The sequence below is a fragment of the Mixophyes fleayi genome, chromosome 7 (assembly GCF_038048845.1).
Source record: "Mixophyes fleayi isolate aMixFle1 chromosome 7, aMixFle1.hap1, whole genome shotgun sequence".
Classification (NCBI taxonomy): Eukaryota; Metazoa; Chordata; class Amphibia; order Anura; family Limnodynastidae; genus Mixophyes; species Mixophyes fleayi.
In genome coordinates this window covers 118,044,363-118,066,250 of record NC_134408.1, presented here as the reverse complement: position 1 = coordinate 118,066,250, position 21,888 = coordinate 118,044,363, and the positions used below count along the sequence as shown (strand labels likewise).

The 21,888-nt window shown below is 38.6% G+C and overlaps 1 protein-coding gene and 1 long non-coding RNA gene across 2 annotated transcripts in view; both read left to right on the top strand.

The window, feature by feature from the left end:
* LOC142098060 (uncharacterized) overlaps positions 1 to 21,888 on the top strand; it is a 404,421-nt gene that overhangs the window by 373,415 nt on the left and 9,118 nt on the right. The window lies entirely within an intron of this gene.
* Positions 1 to 21,888, top strand: part of ITGA4 (integrin subunit alpha 4) — a 114,191-nt gene that overhangs the window by 88,729 nt on the left and 3,574 nt on the right. Inside the window, exons 18-27 of the mRNA XM_075180502.1 lie at positions 2,978 to 3,128; positions 5,109 to 5,207; positions 7,412 to 7,491; positions 7,804 to 7,893; positions 9,091 to 9,178; positions 9,780 to 9,887; positions 11,240 to 11,359; positions 14,471 to 14,590; positions 18,576 to 18,671; positions 21,291 to 21,410. Coding sequence (XP_075036603.1) covers positions 2,978 to 3,128; positions 5,109 to 5,207; positions 7,412 to 7,491; positions 7,804 to 7,893; positions 9,091 to 9,178; positions 9,780 to 9,887; positions 11,240 to 11,359; positions 14,471 to 14,590; positions 18,576 to 18,671; positions 21,291 to 21,410 — 1,072 coding nt within the window. The remainder of the gene's footprint in view (positions 1 to 2,977; positions 3,129 to 5,108; positions 5,208 to 7,411; positions 7,492 to 7,803; positions 7,894 to 9,090; positions 9,179 to 9,779; positions 9,888 to 11,239; positions 11,360 to 14,470; positions 14,591 to 18,575; positions 18,672 to 21,290; positions 21,411 to 21,888) is intronic.

The window sequence follows — 21,888 nt, the reverse complement described above, 5'->3', positions numbered from 1 at the left end:
AATACGTTTCTCTCTAATTTGCCGTTGTCTTGGAACCTAGCTGTTTATCCAGCGCTTTCACCTTCTGTTGCTTGTATCTGTGCCAGCTAACTCCCTCAGGTGTACAATGAGTAATGCTTTGGTTCCATGCCAGATCATTCTATAAATGGCAGTTTATTTGCATGGTTTTTTAAAGATTTTTTACATAATTAAAATTTTATAAATGCATCTGCATTTCAGTTTCATTCCCTACCTGCTTGTCTTTGTATTATCTATATTATTTCATTATTTATAGAAGAATTTATTATCTTTTTTTTTTTGGTAATTATACTTTATATTAGCAATTTAACATTTCCCAATTAATACAGAAATATACAGTTACCAGTACAATATAGCACTAATATAAATTGACAGTATCAATGATGGCAAAAAAAAACCATGAAAATAGGAATAACAAATAACAGCTTGTTGGTATTATAGTACATGAGTAAACTGAATAACAGCTTGACATCTTGTGAAAATTGTGAATGTGAGGTTAGGCATGGAAGCTTACCATTGTTTTGTTACCTGCTGAAACTGTTAACAATATCAGCTGTAAAACACAAACACACACACATAAAAGATATGCAAATTTTACTGACAGTACATTTGTATACAACCATTAGCTATGGTCTAATTGTGGGCTTTATTAGGATTTTTACCCTTATCAAACAGGAATAAGACAGGTTTTCCAATAAATCTAGATGTAATATCCCATTGTTGATTTATTTTAATAGCATTGGCAACATTGATTTTTTTTTTTTGTCCTCCAAAAGGGGGGGCGGGAGCAGGGGCGGGCTGGCAAATTTTAGCCCGGGGGGCAAGACCTGACTCAGCAGCCTATTAGGAACATTTTAAAGTAAAAAAAAATGCAGGTGGCCCAGTCACCCAGCCCAATGTAGCCCACTATGGGACCGGCAGTCCCTGCGACAAAATCGTAATTTTGTCAGGGCGGAGCTAAAATGACGTGATTCACTACGAATATACTTCTTGAAAGTATATCTTGGTGTAAGGAAATACCTTGTTTGGGGTTTGCATTTTTTCTTGGGGAATTCTGAAATGTGTATTCTGCAACTGTTGGAAGAAAGCACCCATGCTAATCTCATGTTGATTAGACCTTTTGATCTGAGTGTCCACTACCCCTTAAGGGAAAGGAAGGGGTAATTAGACTTGCTGTCAGATGTCCACTGTAAGATGCAGGAAATCACAGCAAGGTTTTAGGATATCACATATAAGCGAAATATTGTTAGCTTTGCATTGCATGTAAATGCATGTTTGGATAAACAAATTGCATCCTGATTCTAAAAAATAGCCTTTGAGGTTGTGTCTAAAACTGTATAAAAAGAGAGCCCTTGTAAACTGAAATGTATCATTCTGATGTTCCATCTGACCTGACCACTGATACCTTTAATCAGTCAGAACAATTGAGCGAAATAAACATCACTCTTTGCTTCAAGACCCTGCTTGACAACTTCTTCAATATTGCTGTAATCCTGTGACCTACAGATTAGACCCTATATCTAATCCGTCCTTCGGCTGTTTCTGAGGTTTGGACCCAGCTCTTCAGTACCGCCGCTCTGCCGCTACCCAGCAGCTCTGGTCAGTGTGATAGACCAGGGGGATCCATCCACAGCACCCTAATCCATAGTAAGCGGTCAGGGGTACCAACCCAAGTGTATCAGCACAGGAGTAGACTAGCAGCCACAGTTACCCAGAAGGAACTAGTTTCTGGACGCTATAAAGGAGTTCAGTGATGGCAGCAGGCTCCTCCTTCTGCAGCAGGAGGGGCGTATTCAGAATAATGAAAGGGGATGGTGGCAAAGTAAGCCCAGCTGGTTCCCAGCAACAACAGACATGATGGCATAGGCGGTCCATCCTGTCACACAACCATTTGTATGTAAAATGTCAAAAAGTATTTCAACAAATTCAGCAAATGTATGTTGTGAATTACTTTGTATACCCTTAAAATGTCTTTGTAAATTACTTTATTTTATTTGAATCCGTAATAAAACAAAACTTTTGAACCAATCTGCTGAAAATAGAGGTATTGGCTCGATAGTGTGAATAGTTCAGATCAGTCTTCTCTAGTAAGAAAAAAGAAAAAGCTGACAGCAATAATTTGCATCATATCTCATTATACATTTGGAGACACGTATATCTATGTGGAGTTCTCATTTAAACTTTTGTTTACTGATCTACACAACAGTGCATGCACAATTGTCCTGGCACCGTACATCTGTTCTAGTCCATTTTAAGGTCACTTCTTTTTGTGATTATAATGATGGTAAAAATAACAGTTTCTTGTGTATACGAAAATTAGTTGTTTCCATGTAAAGGAGCGTTGCAGATGCCAATATGGACCACTGTACAAAGACTGCTTTAATTCCCTTACTTTAACAAGGTGACTTACCTGCCAGTCATTGGTTCTGGAGTAATTACCGTAACTGAGTGGTAGGTTGTACACAAAGCTATGTACAGTTATGGGGGGAGAGATATGACAACTGATGCACACAGTGGTCAAAGTGGAAATTTCGAAGTGCTGGGATGGAAACGGTAAGAGAATGTAATTGGATAGTATAACATGAAAGCAGTAGGAGAATTGGCGGTATGATATACCACCTTATACCAGCCCACTTTGACCACTGGATGCACAGAGAAATAAGATGGTGTAACCCATAGCAACCAGACATTACATTTTCTAACCTATATTTGGATACCGGAACAATCTGTTTGGTTGCTCTGGGTTACAGCACCTACAGTACATTTTTCATAAGTGTGTCCAATTGTTTGTCTGATGTATCTGGAAATAGAGTTTATCCTTTTGACTAGTTTTTACCCATTGTGATACCCACATTGTTTTAATTCTGTTGTACAACTGAAACTTGAATTATAAATATAAGCTCTCTTTTTTTTCAGAGAATTCGCTACAACATCAAGAACTATCTTTTTCTTTTTGCAGATCATCTGAAAATAAAACCTATCTTGTGGTTGGTGGTACGAAGACTGTAATGATCAATATTTCACTGTATAATGCTGGGGATGATGCCTATCAGTCAACTTTATACATGAGACTTCCCAAAGGCTTGTACTTTATCAAAGTTTTGGATATGGTAATGTATTTACAGCACAGTAACAATGATGATGATGATATGAATGTTACTTTCTTAAGAAATTAATGTTTTTAAATATAGGTTACTTTTTGCGTGAAATCAGTCACTATTTCAAATAGTGTTTTTGTTCTTTCTGTTTCACTTTAGGATATTTCTTGCTTCAGTCACACATGTACAAATAGAGCTACATTGTGTTAGGCTTACAACATGATTGGACAGTTGTTGCCAAGCACCAGGTCCCGCTAGCTAAGCCACACTCATATAGAATATTATGGGAGTGGGAGGAGCTAATGTGCCATACTTAGGTGCATTTACATTGAATTAAACAAGTGGCTGACTCAGGCTACTGCAGCAGTAGACAATGCTATCAGTAATACCCCTTTGCCACTAAAATCCCAGGTCAGACACAAGATAATTAACGTGGTTTCAACCGGTGTTGCAACCATTCACACAGCACTTTGGTCCCGGGTTTATTCTGGGTCATCGCCTCTCACACTGGGCCTGTGTTTGTACAGCATTATCAAGTTGAGTCATTAAAGAGGGACAGTAGAGGCTCATATAGATGACATAGCAGAGTCCAGTGAGCTGGTTTTAATAAAACCCGGGTAGACTAATCCGGGAACACCTTTCATACCGCGTATCCGACTCCAGCATGGGATTGCATCCCGGGTCATGTGACCCGGCTGACCCATTCACATTGAAACACTTCCTGGATTATTCCCAGGTCCATGCCTTGGTGTGAATGGGGTATTAATGAGTGACTACAAATGGCTTACATGAGCAGATCTTGCTGCTTGGCCTGAGCCCTGAGATACGAGATCGATAATACACATAATTGGCCAAATCTGCTGAGATCCATTCATGTGTGCACAGGCCAAGGAGGAGATTCAGTTACTGGCATAGTCCCGTAGGAGCCTTGTGCAAGGTTTCTCCATGGGATGATTGGGGTACAAATCTTTGCTTATAATTCCTCACACCTCATACAGATGCGAACAAGAATAAGTGAAGATATTTGTATTGTAATTGCTGGTTACGGGCATTTACTAACATGATTGACATTCGATCAGATTTCAATGAGATCATTGTCACATGACTGCCTTAATTTTAAGGGCGCACACCCTGCAACAACAGAACAGCTGTCTGATATTGCGGTGTGTTTTACCTGCTGCATAGTGAAAAGTGGAAAGTCATTGAGACAGAGGGAGGAAGCAAACATAAAAATAACCTAAGCTCCAATAATACAAAGATTACAATGGAGAAAGGGTTATATTTAAGTTAATTTAAATAATACAAATTTGATGATATTCTTCCTTAAAAAATGTACCAATATGGTTTGCAGCACAATGTCAGCCAGTACTATTAAAATGAACTATATTTTATGGTGGGCATGCTTGTCTTTTGTTGGCTTATGACCAGGAGACCTTTAAAGCAGGTGGAGCATTCACTATTATAGGGGTATATGATTGTGAGCTTCTCCCAAATAATCAGATCCCACCCTTAAGCAGCAAACATTCACCCCTCCGCAGATGTCTCACAGCTGCATTCACTGTGACTTGTGTGTACAACCCTTAGACTACAAAAACATCATAGTTGGCTGTTTGTTTTTTGTGAAGTGAGGATTCACCCAGCTTTGGATTTCAGTGATTGGGATGTTCAGAGTGGTGGTTTGGTATAAAACGTGCCCAAAAGGTTTTGTTGGCAGCATGCAGTAGTGGTGGATGATTGTAGGATTGATAGTAAAAATATTGATTAATATATATACAAATGATCAATAATAGAATTTAAACGATATATGAAAAAAAAATGTATTAATGAAGAAAGAAATGATTGAATGTAATTAGACAGCAGAGAACAGGAATACAAATGATGAAACAAATATTGGTAAAGTAAAGGAGAGGAAAGAATAATTAATGAATCGTATAAATAAGTTATTATTTGTCATTCCCATCATAACATGTCATTGTTCTTCTTTATAATCAGCTGGAAAAGCAGATAAGTTGTGCCGTTAACGAAGGAGAAAATCAGTTGACAAGTCTGAACTGCAACATTGGTCATCTGTATGTTGACTCCCTCTCAAAGGTCTGTTCATAAATGGTTAATCATGGCCTTTACTTATAGGAATGAAGGTGCATTAGGTTGGTTTACTTTTATTCATAGAAAACAGATTATTACAGGAGCAAGTCAATGGTTTTGATAATGTAGATCTTCACAAGCCTTCGATCAGCATTTATTACATGAAGAATTGTCAAATTGCTTGGAAACGGCAACAATAGCAGCTTGTGAATTTGTAAATTGCTCACACATTGAAATGTCACACCCAGGAGTGTCAGATAGGGAGGAAGAGTGTCATCTACAAGGGTGCATTGGGAAAATGGGAACTGCAATATCACTGGTACTCTCCTGCTGTGCAATATTGATAGCTTTAGATCAGAGGTAGGTAACCGGTGTACCTTCAACTGTTTTGGAACTACAAATCCCAGTAATACTTGGGAGATGAAGGCATGCTGGGATTTGCAGCTCCACAACAGACAGCTGTCTAGACCTGCTACATATAAGGGTTGGAATGGACAGTAGGAACTAGTAAACAGTTGGGCCCCCAGGAACATACACCCACATAATACTACTTTGGGAAAGATATATTTTTTTAAATAATGCAAATTAAAAAATTCTTTAGCTAAGTGCAATTTGTTTTTTATTTATTAAGATTAGTTCTATAATGGATATGTAGACAATTTTTTTTTCTTTACAGTAGTGGCCATTATATAATGGCCACAGTCTACACTAACGCTGCTATGCAGAACTGGTAGAAATTAGATTTGTTTGTATTGTTGTGGGCTGTTTAATGTATGAAGACAATTAAGAGGCTATGGTATGTTAATGTGATGACATAAGGAAAAAACGCTTAGCGCCAACACAATACAAATAAGAAGCACAATGCATGCATGAGATCAGTGCAAGTCATGGGAGTATATTTACTAAACTGCGGGTTTGAAAAGTGGAGATGTTGTTGCCTATAGCAACCAATCATATTCTAGTTATCATTTATTTAGTACATTCTACAAAATGAGAGCTGGAATCTGATTGGTTGCTATAGGCAACGTCTCCACTTTTTCATAAATATACCCCATGGACTGTACCCCTGCCCACATGAGTGCACTAATTATCAGCATACTGCTAAATTATCCTGCACTGTGTATGTCTATCTAGCTCCAGGGTAGGTATACAGTATATAACAAATGCAATACTAAATTGTTACTTATGTAGAAAAACTCTAATGTACTCTAATGTCATTTTGTTACCCACCTCACTGCAAGTTATTGTCATCTGTCCTCAGTTATCAGCCATTTAGACTTCAAAGTGTCTTACTGAATGACCTAAACTGTCCACACATGTTCATAATCTTGTTAAATCCTATTTTGATCAAGTCAGATTTAACTGATTTGTATACGTTAAATTGTTTGGCATTCGGGGCCATATGTCCACCATACATGAGGCACAGTCATTTAAAAGAACCTTGTCTAATGTAAATATTAAGGGTTGGCCATATAAAAATAATCTTGTTATAGAACTTTACCTAGTATCCATACAAGTAACTAAATTACAAGTTACTAGATACTGGATATTGGTGCTAGTAAGTCTGCTCACCAGTTATTACATTTCCATTATTTTACCCATAATCCCTTTATCATGTCCCAGAGCTCTTCTGTCAATCGGATTGTGGTGCAATAATACTCTCACAATATATTAGCTTTGGGTGTAGCGTAATGGTTAGGGTTATATGTAATATTGTAGGAGGTGGCATTATGGGGGTCTGGAAAGTTGTGAAAATACATGAGAGAGAATAGGCAAAGGGGTAGCAGACATAACTCCTGGGGGTAAATGTATCAAGCTGAGAGTTTCCGGCAGGTGTGAAAAAGCTGAGATGTTGCCTATAGCAACCAATCAGATTCTAGCTGTAATTTTGTAAAATGTAGTAAATAAATGATAACTAAAATCTGATTGGTTGCTATAGGCAACATCTCCACTTTTCAAACCCGCCGGAAAATCGCAGCTTGATACATTTGCCCCCTGGAGTTTTCTCATAGCGAAAGCGATAACATAACATTATATTGAGGGTATATATCTCCCTGTGATAAGCACAGTTCTGCACAGAACATTTTTGAGGTTAGCATCCTTTTAAACAGTTATTGTGGCATTTATACATTGAGTATTCATGTGTATATTGTTTATACATTCCATTAAATATAAGAAATTCTTTTTGAAGTTATTTTTTATTTCCACAGCAAGAGTTTTCTTTCCTTTTGGATTCAAGCTTCCTTAGCAAAGCAGAAGAAGACCTTGTAATAAATGTAACTGTGAACTGGTAAATATTTATATATTTCATAAATAACGTAAGGAAATATATGTATACATGCCTGCATCACATCAATCTCATTGTACGTCATTTAAATAACGAGGTGAAATGCGACAATTTCATTAACTATTGTTTGAAAATAAAGCAGTCAACGTTTTTGTTATTCTTAAAACACAGAAATTATTACTCCACAAAAGTATCTTTTTAATTTTATTACTTATAACTTACAAATAAAGTGCGACCATTTTTTTTGTAGATGCAGCTTAAAAAAGAAAATATGTTTAATCAATTCCACTTTTCTTTATTTTATTTAACCCACAGCGACAATGAGGTAGATCTGCGCTCACTGCAGAATAATGAGGTCAATTTCACTATACCAACCAGATATGAGGTCAACGTCAATGTAATCGGGTGAGTGATTTGTGGACTGTGACTATCAGCCTGTCACACTACTGTCTGCTACTTAGAATACTGTATTGTATGACGGGCAAGGGAGATATAGGTAAATTATTCTCTACAACAACAGTAACAATTAGTGATGGGTGTATTTCTCCTTGTTTTGTCCACTGAAGTATTTGCCATATAAATATTTCACCATATAACACATGGCGCTCTTGTTTCTTAAAGGAACATATTACTAAACTGCAGGTTTGAAAAAGTGGAGATGTTGCCTATAGCAACCAATCAGATTCTAGCTGTCATTTTGTAGAATGTGCTAAATAAATGATAACTAAAATCTGATTGGTTGCTATAGGCAACATCTCTACTTTTTCAAACCCGCAGTTTAGTAAATATATCCCATTGACAGTTTACATATACTGAAAACATGGTTATTTTACATTCTGCACAACCTTCTAATTAGAAGCTTATATATGTACTTTTGTCCACAAGAATTTACAGAGCAAATATGCCCCAAACTAGTCATTTATCACCATGTATACTCATGCTCCTCTAGCCATTGCTCACTTACCAGTTACTTCTAAAGGGAAAAATACGTGTTTAGTAAAGACCAAATTAAAACAAGAAAAGACAATAGGAGTGAACAAAGTAAACATAATAAACATAGAACAAGTGGTGGAAGTGAGCTGGTATACGGTGGTGATGTAACGCCGCCACTTCTCCTGCTGCTTTGATTGTAAAACTATTAAATTCCATTCACTTACACTTTCCATTCCTCCACTTATAAATTTCCACTTTGACCACTGCATGGAACCATTTCTAAAATAACCGCTTGACTATTGCTGCTGATTTAGCTTCTTGCCTACACACAGACACACAAGAGTATCCATGTATGATATAAATATATATTGCCTTTGTCAAGGCTGCGCCATCCTGTCTGCTTTGTGGAAGGATGACGGCATGTGAACAAAAAGTTTGCAATAGCAGCGTGTGCATGTGACGAAAGAGGCTGACGGATGATTGAATATGAAACAAACTGAAAGTACCGGCATTTAATCTCTGCATTCCCATCCCATCACGCAAACAATAATCTAGCACAGGTCAAAATTAGTAGCAAAACACAAGTGTTTAACATCAGCCATAGGAAAGAAAATGTGATTTTACACAAGTTATAAACTACAATTAATGATTTTGCTTTCTTATTTTTAGTTCTGTGTCCCCGATACTAATTGTCTATGGGCCTCCTGAAGATGAGAAACATTTATGTATTAAAGAAACCGTAAAGTACACATTCAATGTAAGATTTAGAAATTCTGTTTATAATAATTATAAATAAATAAACATTGAACAGAAAACGTAACAACGCATATTATCAGCAATAATAGCATAATTTAGCACTTTTAGTTTTCTCTGTATTGTTGCCAAGCTTTGTAATTATTTTTACTGGTAGAGACATATACAAATTTACTGACACTAAGGGGGGTATTCAATTGTTTGGCTTGACGGACGAAAAACTTGCGATCTAAAACTATTACCGTTCATACGGTAATTACTCGCTGAATTTCAGCTCGCAGCTTGAAATTCAGCGAGTAAATTACCGTATGAACGGTAATAGTTTTAGAGCTCGAGTTTTTCGGCCGTCAAGCCGAACAATTGAATACCCTAAGCATTTTAATTAATGCAAACATTTTTTAAAATCAGTAAAAGAGTTCAGCTTGGATCCTTGACAACCGGTTTGGTGGGATATGTATACTTTGTTACTTTTTTCAGCATGGTTTACTAAATTGTCATTCATATTATTTCCTGAGAGTTTTAATATTGTGGGTTTTTTTACACTAATCTTTGGTAAGCATCATCAACCCAGTAACAACCTGATATTATTTTCTATTTCAATTAAGGTGATTAATGTTGGATCAAGTCTTGTTCCAAACACAGTATTTCAGATTATGTTGCCCGACACCTTTGCTCCAAGTGACTTTAAGCTATTCAGAATTTTGGATGTCACGGTAAGTTCTATGTTATTTTGTTTTGTTAAACATTAACCAATCCTTGAAAATATATTTTTAGTGTCAATGTTATACAGAATTGCTGACATCTAGCTGGTTTTACTGACTCATGATAATACTAGATTAGAGTGTTTAAACTTCTCATATGTGACTGAAAGTAGGAGCAGCATTTACAACAAGGGAGAGCTTTTGGGTGTAAATATAAGGTTTACAGCATTATGTTATCTCAAAATCAGTGGTGTAACACTGCTATGTGTATCATTGTAGTGTGAAGATGGGGTTGTTTTTTTCTGACCATTTTCTTACTGACATTTAAAAAAGTTGCTTATGTTTTCTGACACATTGTAATTCTGGTTGAAGCATGCTGGGTAAGAGTTACAGGCATGTGTACTCATGATGTTACAGGCATGTGTACTCATGATGTTACAGATATGTGTACGCATGATGTTACAGGTATGTGTACTCATGATGTTACAGGTATGTGTACTCATGATGTTACAGATATGTGTACTCATGATGTTACAGGTATGTGTACTCATGATGTTACAGATATGTGTACGCATGATGTTACAGGTATGTGTACTCATGATGTTACAGGTATGTGTACTCATGATGTTACAGATATGTGTACTCATGATGTTACAGATATGTGTACTCATGATGTTACAGGTATGTGTACGCATGATACAGGTATGTGTACTCATGATGTTACAGGTATGTGTACGCATGATGTTACAGGTATGTGTACGCATGATGTTACAGGTATGTGTACTCATGATGTTACAGATATGTGTACTCATGATGTTACAGATATGTGTACTCATGATGTTACAGGTATGTGTATTCATGATGTTACAGGTATGTGTACTCATGATGTTACAGGTATGTGTACTCATGATGTTACAGGTATGTGTACGCATGATGTTACAGGTATGTGTATGCATGATGTTACAGGTATGTGTACTCATGATGTTACAGTTATGTGTACACATGATTTTACAGGTATGTGTACTCATATTGCTCACAAATTAATTCAACATAAACATACATTCATTGAACAAAATATATGTATACAGGATCACAAACATATCTAAAAAATATATGTTGTGGATACCTTCAATCATTTACTTAAACTGCATAACTGCCGACATTGAAACTCCAGGTATCAGGATAAGGGGCGTGGTCACATCACAATGGGGGTGTGGCCAGTTTCAGTAAAACAATTTCCTATAGAACATAATTATCCTTAAGGACCAAAACCTTGAATGATACAGAAGCTTTGACTTGTCTATGCAGTAATAATCTATACTACTATTTCATTATATAAATTTATATCTTGTGCTTCTTTCCAGACAACTGCAGGAGACTGCGCGTTTACATCTGATACAAATGTCTGTGACACACCGCAGAGTAACAAAACAATATTTGGTGATCTAGTGGTCTTCTTGACAAGGTCTGGGAGAAGGAATTTGGTAAGTATTAGATTCATGTAGTAATTTTTTTTAAATATTTCATTAAGGAAGAGCTCTGGCACATTTTCTATCAGTTACTCTTTCTCAAACAGCAGAATGTAACACACATTATTATTATAATTCTTTTTCTATTATTAACATTTAATCATATAATAATGGAACAGTATGGAATAATAACTCTACATATTAAATGGTCTTTTAAAGGTTTTCAGTACCTTGGGTCCAGCAGTCATGCACAGACACATACTTTTTTTGGTTTATCAGAAAACCACATGTAAGGAATGCAAGCTACAAATCAGACTGAGTTAGTAACAGTCCTAGTTAGATTTTAGTACAGTCTTAGTCCACATCCATTAATGCCTATAGTAAAATTACTGTGGAGGGATAGTCCTGGCATAGAGATCCAATCTGCCCAAGGAGAGGTCTAAAGTGCTCAGCTAGTATAACCTTTATACCAGGCCTGTCCAACCCTTCGGCCCTCCACGTGTTGTGAAACTACAAGTCCCAGCATGCCCTTCCAGCTATCAACTGGTTGTCTGCCGGCAAAGCATGCTGGGGCTTGTAGTTTCACAACATCTGGAGGGCCGCAGGTTGGACAGGCCTGCTTTATACCCTCTCTTCCTCTCATATATATCTCCAATCATTTACATGTACTCAATAAATTCAAGTTACAAAACTTTATTGGTGGCACAAATATCGACTCCATGTGGGCAATCAGATTCTGTGTAACTAGTGGTTTGTGCAGCTGGTAAATGTGTGATCATAAGAGCAGTAGGTGAAAGACTCTTTAGACTGAGACTGCCACAATAAAACCCAGCACTCCTTATATTTCTTTTCTTAGTGGTACTGTGTTCAAATTGATTTTTATGCACAACATCCTTTAATTCTTGTGTGTAGAAGTTGCTTTAATCCTGTTACCCTTTCCACATAATTAGACCATGAATTGCTACATATAGCATATGTAATAAGTTATGTGAAACAATAACACTATGTTAATGGTCTCCCATTTAATTTTTATAAATCCCTTTTACTAAATTCCCAGCAGCATACTATAGAATATATTTTTTTAATACAAACTAATTTAGTATTAACATTTTGAACATGGGTATGAAAGAAGAATCCTGTAAATGACATAGAAAAAGGGGAGACATTTACCCTTAAAAAAATCTATCTAATGCTGTTTAATTCCATACAGGAAATGTGTGAATTATGCAAAATAGTTATCAGAAGAGTTCAATGACATTGTGTGGTGCTCTGCTGAGTTCTCTTCAATGGCAGCGGCTCCGCTCCTGGAGTTCTATTATATTGAGTACAGTCAATATTCACTACAGCATCCGTTGCCCTTAGTATAGGGATAAGTTATGTTTCACTATATTTCTGAATGAGTAATGACTGTCACATTTAGGTTTCAATTTTCATGTATTCCTGTTGTTTCTTAGTCTCTCTGTTTATTGTTACCAGGGTGTTAGTATTGCCAGGGTGTTACTATTGGTAACAATGTTCTGATGTAATTCACCGGGCTAGGACTTGTTTTGTTACAATATTTTTAGATATGATTAGTGAGTCACTTGGTGGTACAACTTATCTGTTCCTGGTGAGTGCAGACTTATTGGGATAAAGCTGTTCTTTTCTTTCCTCCTGAGGCTGTAATTACACAACTTTGACCTTTTTGGACATGGGACTACATTTACTAAACTGTAGGTTTGAAAAAGTGGAGATGTTGCCTATAGCAACTAATCAGATTCTAGTTATCATTTATTTAATACATTCTACAAAATGACAGCTAGAATCTGATTGGTTGCTATAGGCAACATCTCCAATTCTCCATCCCACAGTTTAGTAAATATATCCGTTGATAGGTGTAGCTGCAGTCCCCATTATTCTCAATGGGGACTCCAGTCTGGACCTATTTGCCAAGCTCTAAAAAGTGTAACTCTTCCAAGCTTGTCCCCAATTGCTAACACCATCTGAAGATGGCGTTACCTGTTCTAGCCTATGGGAGGCGGAGGCTGGACGCTCCTCCGCACCCTCCTGTAGCTAAACTGATTGCGCCTGTAAAGACTCTGGGTCAAAACCTGGAGTTGTGACTAACACAGCGACATCACAGGCACAGCCTCTTATGGGATGCGCTGTCCCATCATGGCTTTTTGATTAATAGGTCCAATAGTTCATCTTTTATTGCTAAGAAAGTGGCGATAAGGGATGATAATTAATAAATAGACCCCTAAGTTTATTTCTTTTACTCTAGCCACTTTGCTCTTGTCTCTATTAATTTAGACTTTCTTCTCTTCATAACTTTATTAACTCATTTTCTCTTCCTATCAGTCTCTCTATACCTGTTTTGCTCCTGTATCTTTAATATTTTTTTTTAATTGTAACCTATCTTTTAAACTCTGTATCATTAATTTTCACCTTTATATTTCTTTGCCTATCGTTTCTCTGTATCTTGTATCCTCCTTTATCCTGCTCTTACTTCAACGAATCTCGCTCTTGGTCTCACATCATCTGCTGCTTCATGCTTCTCCTTCATTATACTTTTCTCTCACTAACCAGCTGATATCTCCTCTTAATGGTTTCTCCTATATGTACACCTCCCTAACCGCTCCTCTCGCTCAAGAAATTTATTCTATCAACCACTCTTCACCAGTTCGGGCCATGCTCATCTCAGTCCTGATTGGTTGGCTACAAGGACACGGCTGGAGGCTCACTCTGATCGCCTGGGAGTGCATGACTCAAAGCTATGATTAGGATTTGCTAGTCTGAGATGTATATTAGGTCCAGCTACATAATGTGTGCTCGTGTAGATGAATGTCTTATTACACAACAATCCTCATGGACAAAAAATGCAACACTCATTTACACGTATGTTTTCAACCTCTCTCTATCCAATGAGCTGCTTCTGTCAAACCACCATCAAGCACCTCTGAATCTTTTGCACTGCTTTGCAATGCATTAGCTATCCACCTATATCCTACTTTTAGAAACAAAGTAAATATTTTTTGTATTTATTTATTGATTTACTTAAGAAATAATTTGTTTATGGTAGATAAAGCACCATATAATATTCAGGTAGTAAACATTGGCTTTCATTGTCTCATGTTCATTTTCCAGTACTGCTTTAAAGATGACAAAACCTGTCTACGTATTGAATGCATGTTTGGGGACATAGAAAGTGAAAATGAGGTAACGGTGGAAGTGAGGCTTGAAACAAACCATGCACTGCTAGAATTGGTAAGTACCTTTGTAAAACATGATACATATGTTCACAAGTGCTACAGCAATCAGAACATGGAAGTCCAATGTCCAGTATTCAGTATACTTCCCAAGTGGAGATGTTGCCTATATCAACCAATCAGAATATAGCTATCATTTTGTAGAATGTACTAAATAAATGATAACTAGATTCTGATTGATTGCTATAGGCAACATCTCCACTTCTCAAACTTACCAGTGCAGTGTGAAACATTTACCTATAGGTGACAGTATAATACCAGAGTAAATAAGGAACTTTTTTGAGGGCTTGATCACAGTGCAGAGAAAGCTCTCCCACTCCCCACAAAATGCTATCTCCATTTGCCACTCCTTTTCTGACAGCATGCCTCCAATGCTGAACCCTCCCACACAGTTGTTTGACTTACTGAATATTATTGCTGAAGGCAGGAGTGATACCAAATAAGCATAGTGAATGATAATAAGGAGGACTATACCAGGCACTTCTAGCCAAAATGATCACAATGCCTGCAGAAATAACTTTCATATAATGTTTTTTATGTATTTTTTTAGAACCCCATAGAGTTACACCCTTAGGCCATTTGAGAAGAATGTTGTAGGAAGAGCAGCACGGTGGCTCAGTGGTTAGCACTTCTGCCTCACAGCATTGGGGTCATGAGTTTGATTCCTGACCATGGCCTTATCTGTGTGTATTTTGTATGTTCTCCCCATGTTTGCGTGGGTTTCCTCTGGGTGCTCCGGTTTCCTCCCACACTCCAAAAATATACTAGTAGGTTAATTGGCTGCCATCAAATTGACCCTAGTTTCTTTCTGTCAGTGTGTGTATGTTAGGGAATTTAGACTGTAAACTACAATGGGGCAGTGACTGATGTGAGTCAGTTCTCTGTACAACGCTGCGGAATTAGTGGCGCTATATAAATAGCCGATGATGATTATGAAGAGGCTTGTGAACGAGAGCAGTGTCAAAGGGCGATGCTCCCAAACATTAGTAGCATGTTTAATTGTCAGCTGTTCCACATTATTCTTAAATTACATTTTCTATTAAATCTAAAACAAAACTTCATTCAGTGAAAGAACTATTATTAAGATCACAAATATAAATGTATATGTTTAAATCTAATCTATGTTTTAGCAGAAATGGCAGTATTTGATATCAGGGTTTGGTCATAGTGGAGCCATTTACCTCCTTTGCACAAATCTAGTCACAGCTAGCTATTCAGTGTGTGATAATACAGATTTCTCATTAAAAATAAATCATTATTCAAAACCACTAAGGAATTTTAAATCTTTTTTTATGAATTGTGTTACATTCGTATAACTTGAAAGTGCCACTGTTGCTATTGTAGTCTATGAAGGTGCTTGAAGAACTTAAAGCTCTCCATTGACAGAAAGACCAAACATAGACACCTGAAGACTAAAAGATAGCACTTCATGACATATAAAAGCTGTAGGCTTATTAGTAACTTTAGATATATTAATCTTCCAACAATGATAGTACAATTGGTTTAAATAGCAAATAAGACGCTGCTGATATTAACACTCTGCGTCTCTGTCATATACCGCTCCCCTGGTCCCACCTCCCTTTTCCTTGACAGTTTTGCTGCCTGTCTTCCCTACCACCTCTCCTCTGACTTCCACTCCATCATCCTCAGCGACTTCAGATTCCCTATAGACAACCCCACCTACCCTGCTTCTATTAAGCTGCTTGCCCTTTCTTCTTCCCTTGGCCTCTCTCAATTGACCTCCTCCTCTACCCACTGCCTTGGTCACTCCCTTGACCTTGTCTTCTCCCACCTATGCAGTCTGTCTGACTTCTCTATCTCCCCCTTTCCACTATCTGATCACCATCTCCTCTCGTTCTCACTTTCCTCTACTCATGCACCCCTCTCCTCGTCCAAATCTACCCAGTCCAGACGCGACCTGGACGCCCTTGATCCTGATATTCTGTCCTCTTTTCTCGAAACTCTCCTTTCTCTCCTTTCCACCCTGACCTGCCTCAATCAGACAGCCTCCCTCTATAACCACAACCTATCATTTGCTATTGATGTGGTCGCCCTGCCCAGTCCGTCCACCTTCGCTGCTCCAATCCCCAACCCCGACACTCCAAATTTACCCGCTTCCTCCAAAAATACACCCGTACCGCTGAACGCCACTGGAGAAAATCTCGCTCCCTGGCTGATTTCCTCCACTTCAAGCTTATCCTCTCATTTTACAGTTCTGCCCTCTCACTCGCTAAACAATTCTTCTTTAAATTCCTCATCTCCTCCCAGTCCTCCAACCCTGTCTTCCCCCCTCCCATCCTTCCTCTCTGCCACCTCCTTTTCTCCTCTAAAATTGAGGCCATCAGACTTGAAATCTCCTCCTCCGCTCACTCTTCTGACACTCCCCCACTCACTCTCCCGCCCCCCACCTCTCACCCCTCCTCTCCCCCCAGCCACCAACTCCTTTACTCCTTCCACGGGTGAGAAAGTCCACTCTCTCATTTCATCCTCCCCCCTTCTACCTGTCCCCTGGATCCTATCCCTTCTCACCTCCTTCGCTCCCTTTCCCCCTCCACCTGCTCCCACTTCACTCACCTCTAATCTGTCCCTCTCCACCAGCATCTTCCCCTCTTATTTTAAACATACTCTCATCTCACCCATTCTAAAGAAGCCCAATTTTGACCCCACCTCAGTCTCTAACTACCGCCCCATTTCCCTTCTCCCTTTTGCCTCTAAAATACTTGAGAGGCTCGTCTGCAACCATCTCACCACCTACCTTTTTGAACACTCCCTCCTTGATCCTCTCCAGTCTGGTCTCCGCTTCCTCCACTCCACTGAAACTGCCCTGGCTAAAGTTACTAACCATCTCCTCTTGGCTAAAGCCAGGGGCCACTTCTCCCTTTTGATTCTCCTAGATCTCTCAGCGGCCTTTGACACTGTCGACCATCCGCTCCTGCTGCACACCCTCCAGTCCATTGGCCTTTCCGACACCGTCCTTTCCTGGTCCACCTCTTATCTTGCTGACCCTTCCTTCTCTGTTTCCACCTCTGGGTCTCCCCCTCTTCAACCCTTCCAGTTGGGGTCCCATAGGACTCTGTTCTTGGACCCTTACTCTTTTCACTATACACTTCCTCACTTGGTGAACTCAACAGCTTCTTCAGCCTCAAGTACTACCTTTATGCTGACTACACTCAACTCTTCATATCATCTCCTGATCTCTCTCCCTCCCTCCTCTCTAGGGTGTCCGCCTGCCTCTCTGCCATCTCCTCCTGGATGTCCTCTAGATTTCTTTTACTCAATCTTACTAAAACCGAACTCATTGTCTTTCCTCCTTCTCGTACCTCCTTCCCCTGCGACCTCTCTCTCACTGTCGACAATTCCTCTGTCTCTGCTGTTCCCCAACTTCGCTGCCTGGGTGTCAGCCTCGACTTCACTCTCTCGCCAAATCCTGCCGCTTCCAGTTACATAACATTGCACGCATTCGACCCTTCCTCTCCCAGGATGCCACCAAATCTCTCATCCACTCTCTGATTATCTCTCGCTTGGACTACTACAACCTTCTCCTCATCGCCTCTCTTCCCCTCTGATTACCTCTTCTCACGCACGTATCCAAGACTTCTCCCGCGCCGCACCCCTTCATTGGAGCAAGCTTGTGCTGATTATCCCTCACCATCACCATTTCTCTCTAGCTGTCCTTTCAGCTCACAGAGTTGTAATGTTTACTGTTAATTGTACTGTGCTGTTTCACCATGTACTGTGCTAATTTGTCCTTGTACGGCGTACGGACACTTTGTGGCGCCCTATAAATAAAAAATAATAATAATAACACTTCTCCCATGTATTTAGTCATTGGATTCTTCACCTGGATGTGGGTGTGAAGAGTACTGCTCCAGTAGCTGCATTATTTAATTTATTTTTAAATTAAAAAATACTGTTTGTTGTTTTTTTTTACTATAATCTTTATTTCGAAATGAATAACAGTTTTTGCTCTCTCTTATAATCAGGAGGACAGTTCATCACTACGGATTTATACAACAGCAACAGTGAGCTATGAAGAAAACCCTAGAATTATCAATCTCAATCAGGAAGAATTCACACATGTAAGAAACAACTATCAATGTATATTTTATTTGTTCACTATGGGCCTGACCCATCAAGATACTTATCTGCCGATTTTGAGCATATTATATGCAAAATCACTCCGTCTTCCAACACAAAGGACACGTACTACAGCCTACGATTTTGGGTAGTGAACACTGCGTGGAAGGGGTGTTTTGCCATAGTCAGTGTTCAGCAAGGGCGTTCCAAACTCAAGCGCACGCAGCCACGTCCGACTCAAGCTCTGCGCATCTCCAAGTTACTGGTTTATCTGCAGTATCTCTTGCTCCAGCTACAGTCTAAGTCCTGATCACTAGTGATGTCAGTATTGTATGCATGCTATAACGTGTGTTCACAATCAGGAGCAACTGTAAAAAATGTATTTTATGTTTAGCAGATATTAATAGCATCCTAATAAATGTTTTTCTCGGGGGGGGGGGGGGACAAACTTTTTTTTTATTATTGTTTTATCATTAATGCTTTTAATATTAACTGGTGGCATTAATTCTATATTTCTTTCTGTGTGTTCTATTGCAAATTCATAATCCACATAGGTATTGGATGTATCATGCAATGTCTTGTGTAGTAGAGCACAGCAGCCCTACACCCAATTTCAATAGCGCATGTATCTTGAGATCTGTGCGTTGATGAATTCAGGAGTGCACAGAGCTGATTTACGTGCATTATAAAACAAACGTGCGTTGCGCTCAGTACGTGTGCCTTGATGACACAGGCCCCACATATTTATCATTTTTCTGTACAGTGCTAGATCTGTGTAGCAGCGACAATATGTAATCATTATATATTGACCTGTGTCAGAGGAACTCTGCTGTATATACACATCGGCAGCAGACAGTAACTTGGTGGACCACATTTTCTTCATTGGGGGCATGACTAAAATCTAGTCTAGGCAGAGAACTCTACTCTCTAGGTGGGGCCTTAAGGAATAATATTACCCACTATTCTATGGAACACATTTAGAAGCCAATTTCCACAGAACACATCTAATGAGTTAAGCTAGACAAGCCAAAATGAAGAGCCCTATAGAGACGCCATTAAAGTTAATGACTGCCTTGCAAACATTACAACCTGTGCCAAAACATTGCACTTCCCAAGTCTGCTACCACAATGGGCTGCCGTGTAAAATGCATTACAGTGCCCAGCAGTAGCCCTTGCACGATATGTAAGCTAATGTGGTAGCAATACAGTGACACCAAGGAAATACAAGTAACATATAAGAAGTGGATGATGGAAATACTGCACCTCCTAAAGGATGTGTATGCAGCCACTCTATGGAACCCAGTGGAACAGGGAGAGGTCCCCACCCTGAGAGAAAAGAGAGTGCAAAGTGGAGTTCCAAGGAACAATGGCGTGCGGAGGTATAAGATAGTATTAGGTGATTTTGAAACAATAAAATATGGTATTTATTCACAATAATTCAGGGAAAGAAGTATATAGGTATATATATATATATATATATATATATATATATATATATAGTATAACACTTGTGGTGCATGTGAAAATATTGCTCACAAAGTTCTGGCCAGAACAAGAAGCATAGAAACACAAATAATTGCAAATATAGAGCTTAGTGATGCAGTACATAGACCAAATATTGGAGAATCAAAACGATACGAAAACAACTCCAATTAATTTGCAAAGTCAAACTAAGATGTCATACAAATGTAAGTTCAACAAATCACAAGGGACAATGGGTCCAAATGTCCGAATGTGGTCAAACAGTAGGATATAGTACAGTCTCCAATGTCACGCTCCTTGGCGTCACCAAATGGTGTAACACCCGGAGATGAAATAGTCTTGAGTGAGAATAAAGTCTGTAAAGACCTAGTCCAAGATATTATCAAACGTATGTGGATTCCAAGAATTAATAGTTGGTCACATAAAAAGTCTCCAAGAAAGTCTATAGAGATAAAAAGGCAACAGGACTTACAGTTGCGAGGTGGTGCAGCCTAGTGGGGCTATGTAGACATACTCCCATCCGTTGTCCCCTCTGGAACTCATCTTACCTCTCCGGAGTCGTAGAGGGGTAGCGTAGTCTTTTTGTTCAGAAAAGGTTTGCCTGTGAATTATTTAACTATTAATACCTCCCCAGTCATACAAAAAATGGAAATACTGAGCATGATATTGGTAGTTATTAGCCATTACTGCTAATATAGTAATCTACATGGAGAGATTTTCACAAAATTAAATTGTTAAAACATTTATATAAACACTAAATGCAAATAAAGTTTTACTTAAATCGTAAGTTATTCTGGATCTCCTCCAATGAGGATGGCTCTTTTTTTCCAACCCCTGGGGAAAGAAGGCTCCAACAGGAGCACAGGTTGATCTGCAGTGACGGGTGTCTAAAGTCCCTTGAAACTGGGCCCTGGGATCTGCCAAAGCCTCACTCATGGATGTCAGATCTTCTGCTCCCCACCTCCCCTGTTCTGCTGTGTGGTGTGATTGGGGTATTTCCTGAAACATTTAAGGCCAATTTCTGTCAGAGAAACCGGCCAAATGCGAAAATAGTTCACATAACAGTGTGGACAGTTTTGATCATCTCTAGAACTTATATACAGTAACCTAATTGTCTGTTTCAACTTTTTATTTTTTAGGTCCTGCTAGAAGCAGTGCACAATCAAAAGCCAAGAAGTCATGTTATATATACAATAATTGGAATCAGCCTAATAATAGGACTTCTTTTATTTTCACTACTGACATATATCTTATGGAAGGTAATATATTTTATTTTCAATTACAAATACGCCTTCTTTATAAGGTCAACTTACTAGGTCAATTATGTGTAAAATCCTTCTTACTGAGCTTTTCAATGATGCAATTTGTGTTACATATGAAGGTTCTATTATCAAAGTAATATATCCGACAAGTACAAGTACTGCAGACACCTATAAGTGTAGGGAGATAGGTTGCTGGCCCTAATGTGATTCAGCAGTTACAAATCATAATAGTTAGCGGTTACATTTTGGGGCTCCGCATTGAGCAGAACAAAGAATTAATTAAGACAACCAATTTCTATAAAAGGGAACTCCACCCGTATTATTTTCCTTAACTCTCATACTAAGGACACTGGTTTTCTATTTATACCTTAAATGAATATAATCCTGAAAGAATAGTTGAACACAAATAGAAAACCTATGGGCTAAATTCACAAAAAAGCTCCTTAATGTGTCTTGTGTCCAGGGCCGGATTAAC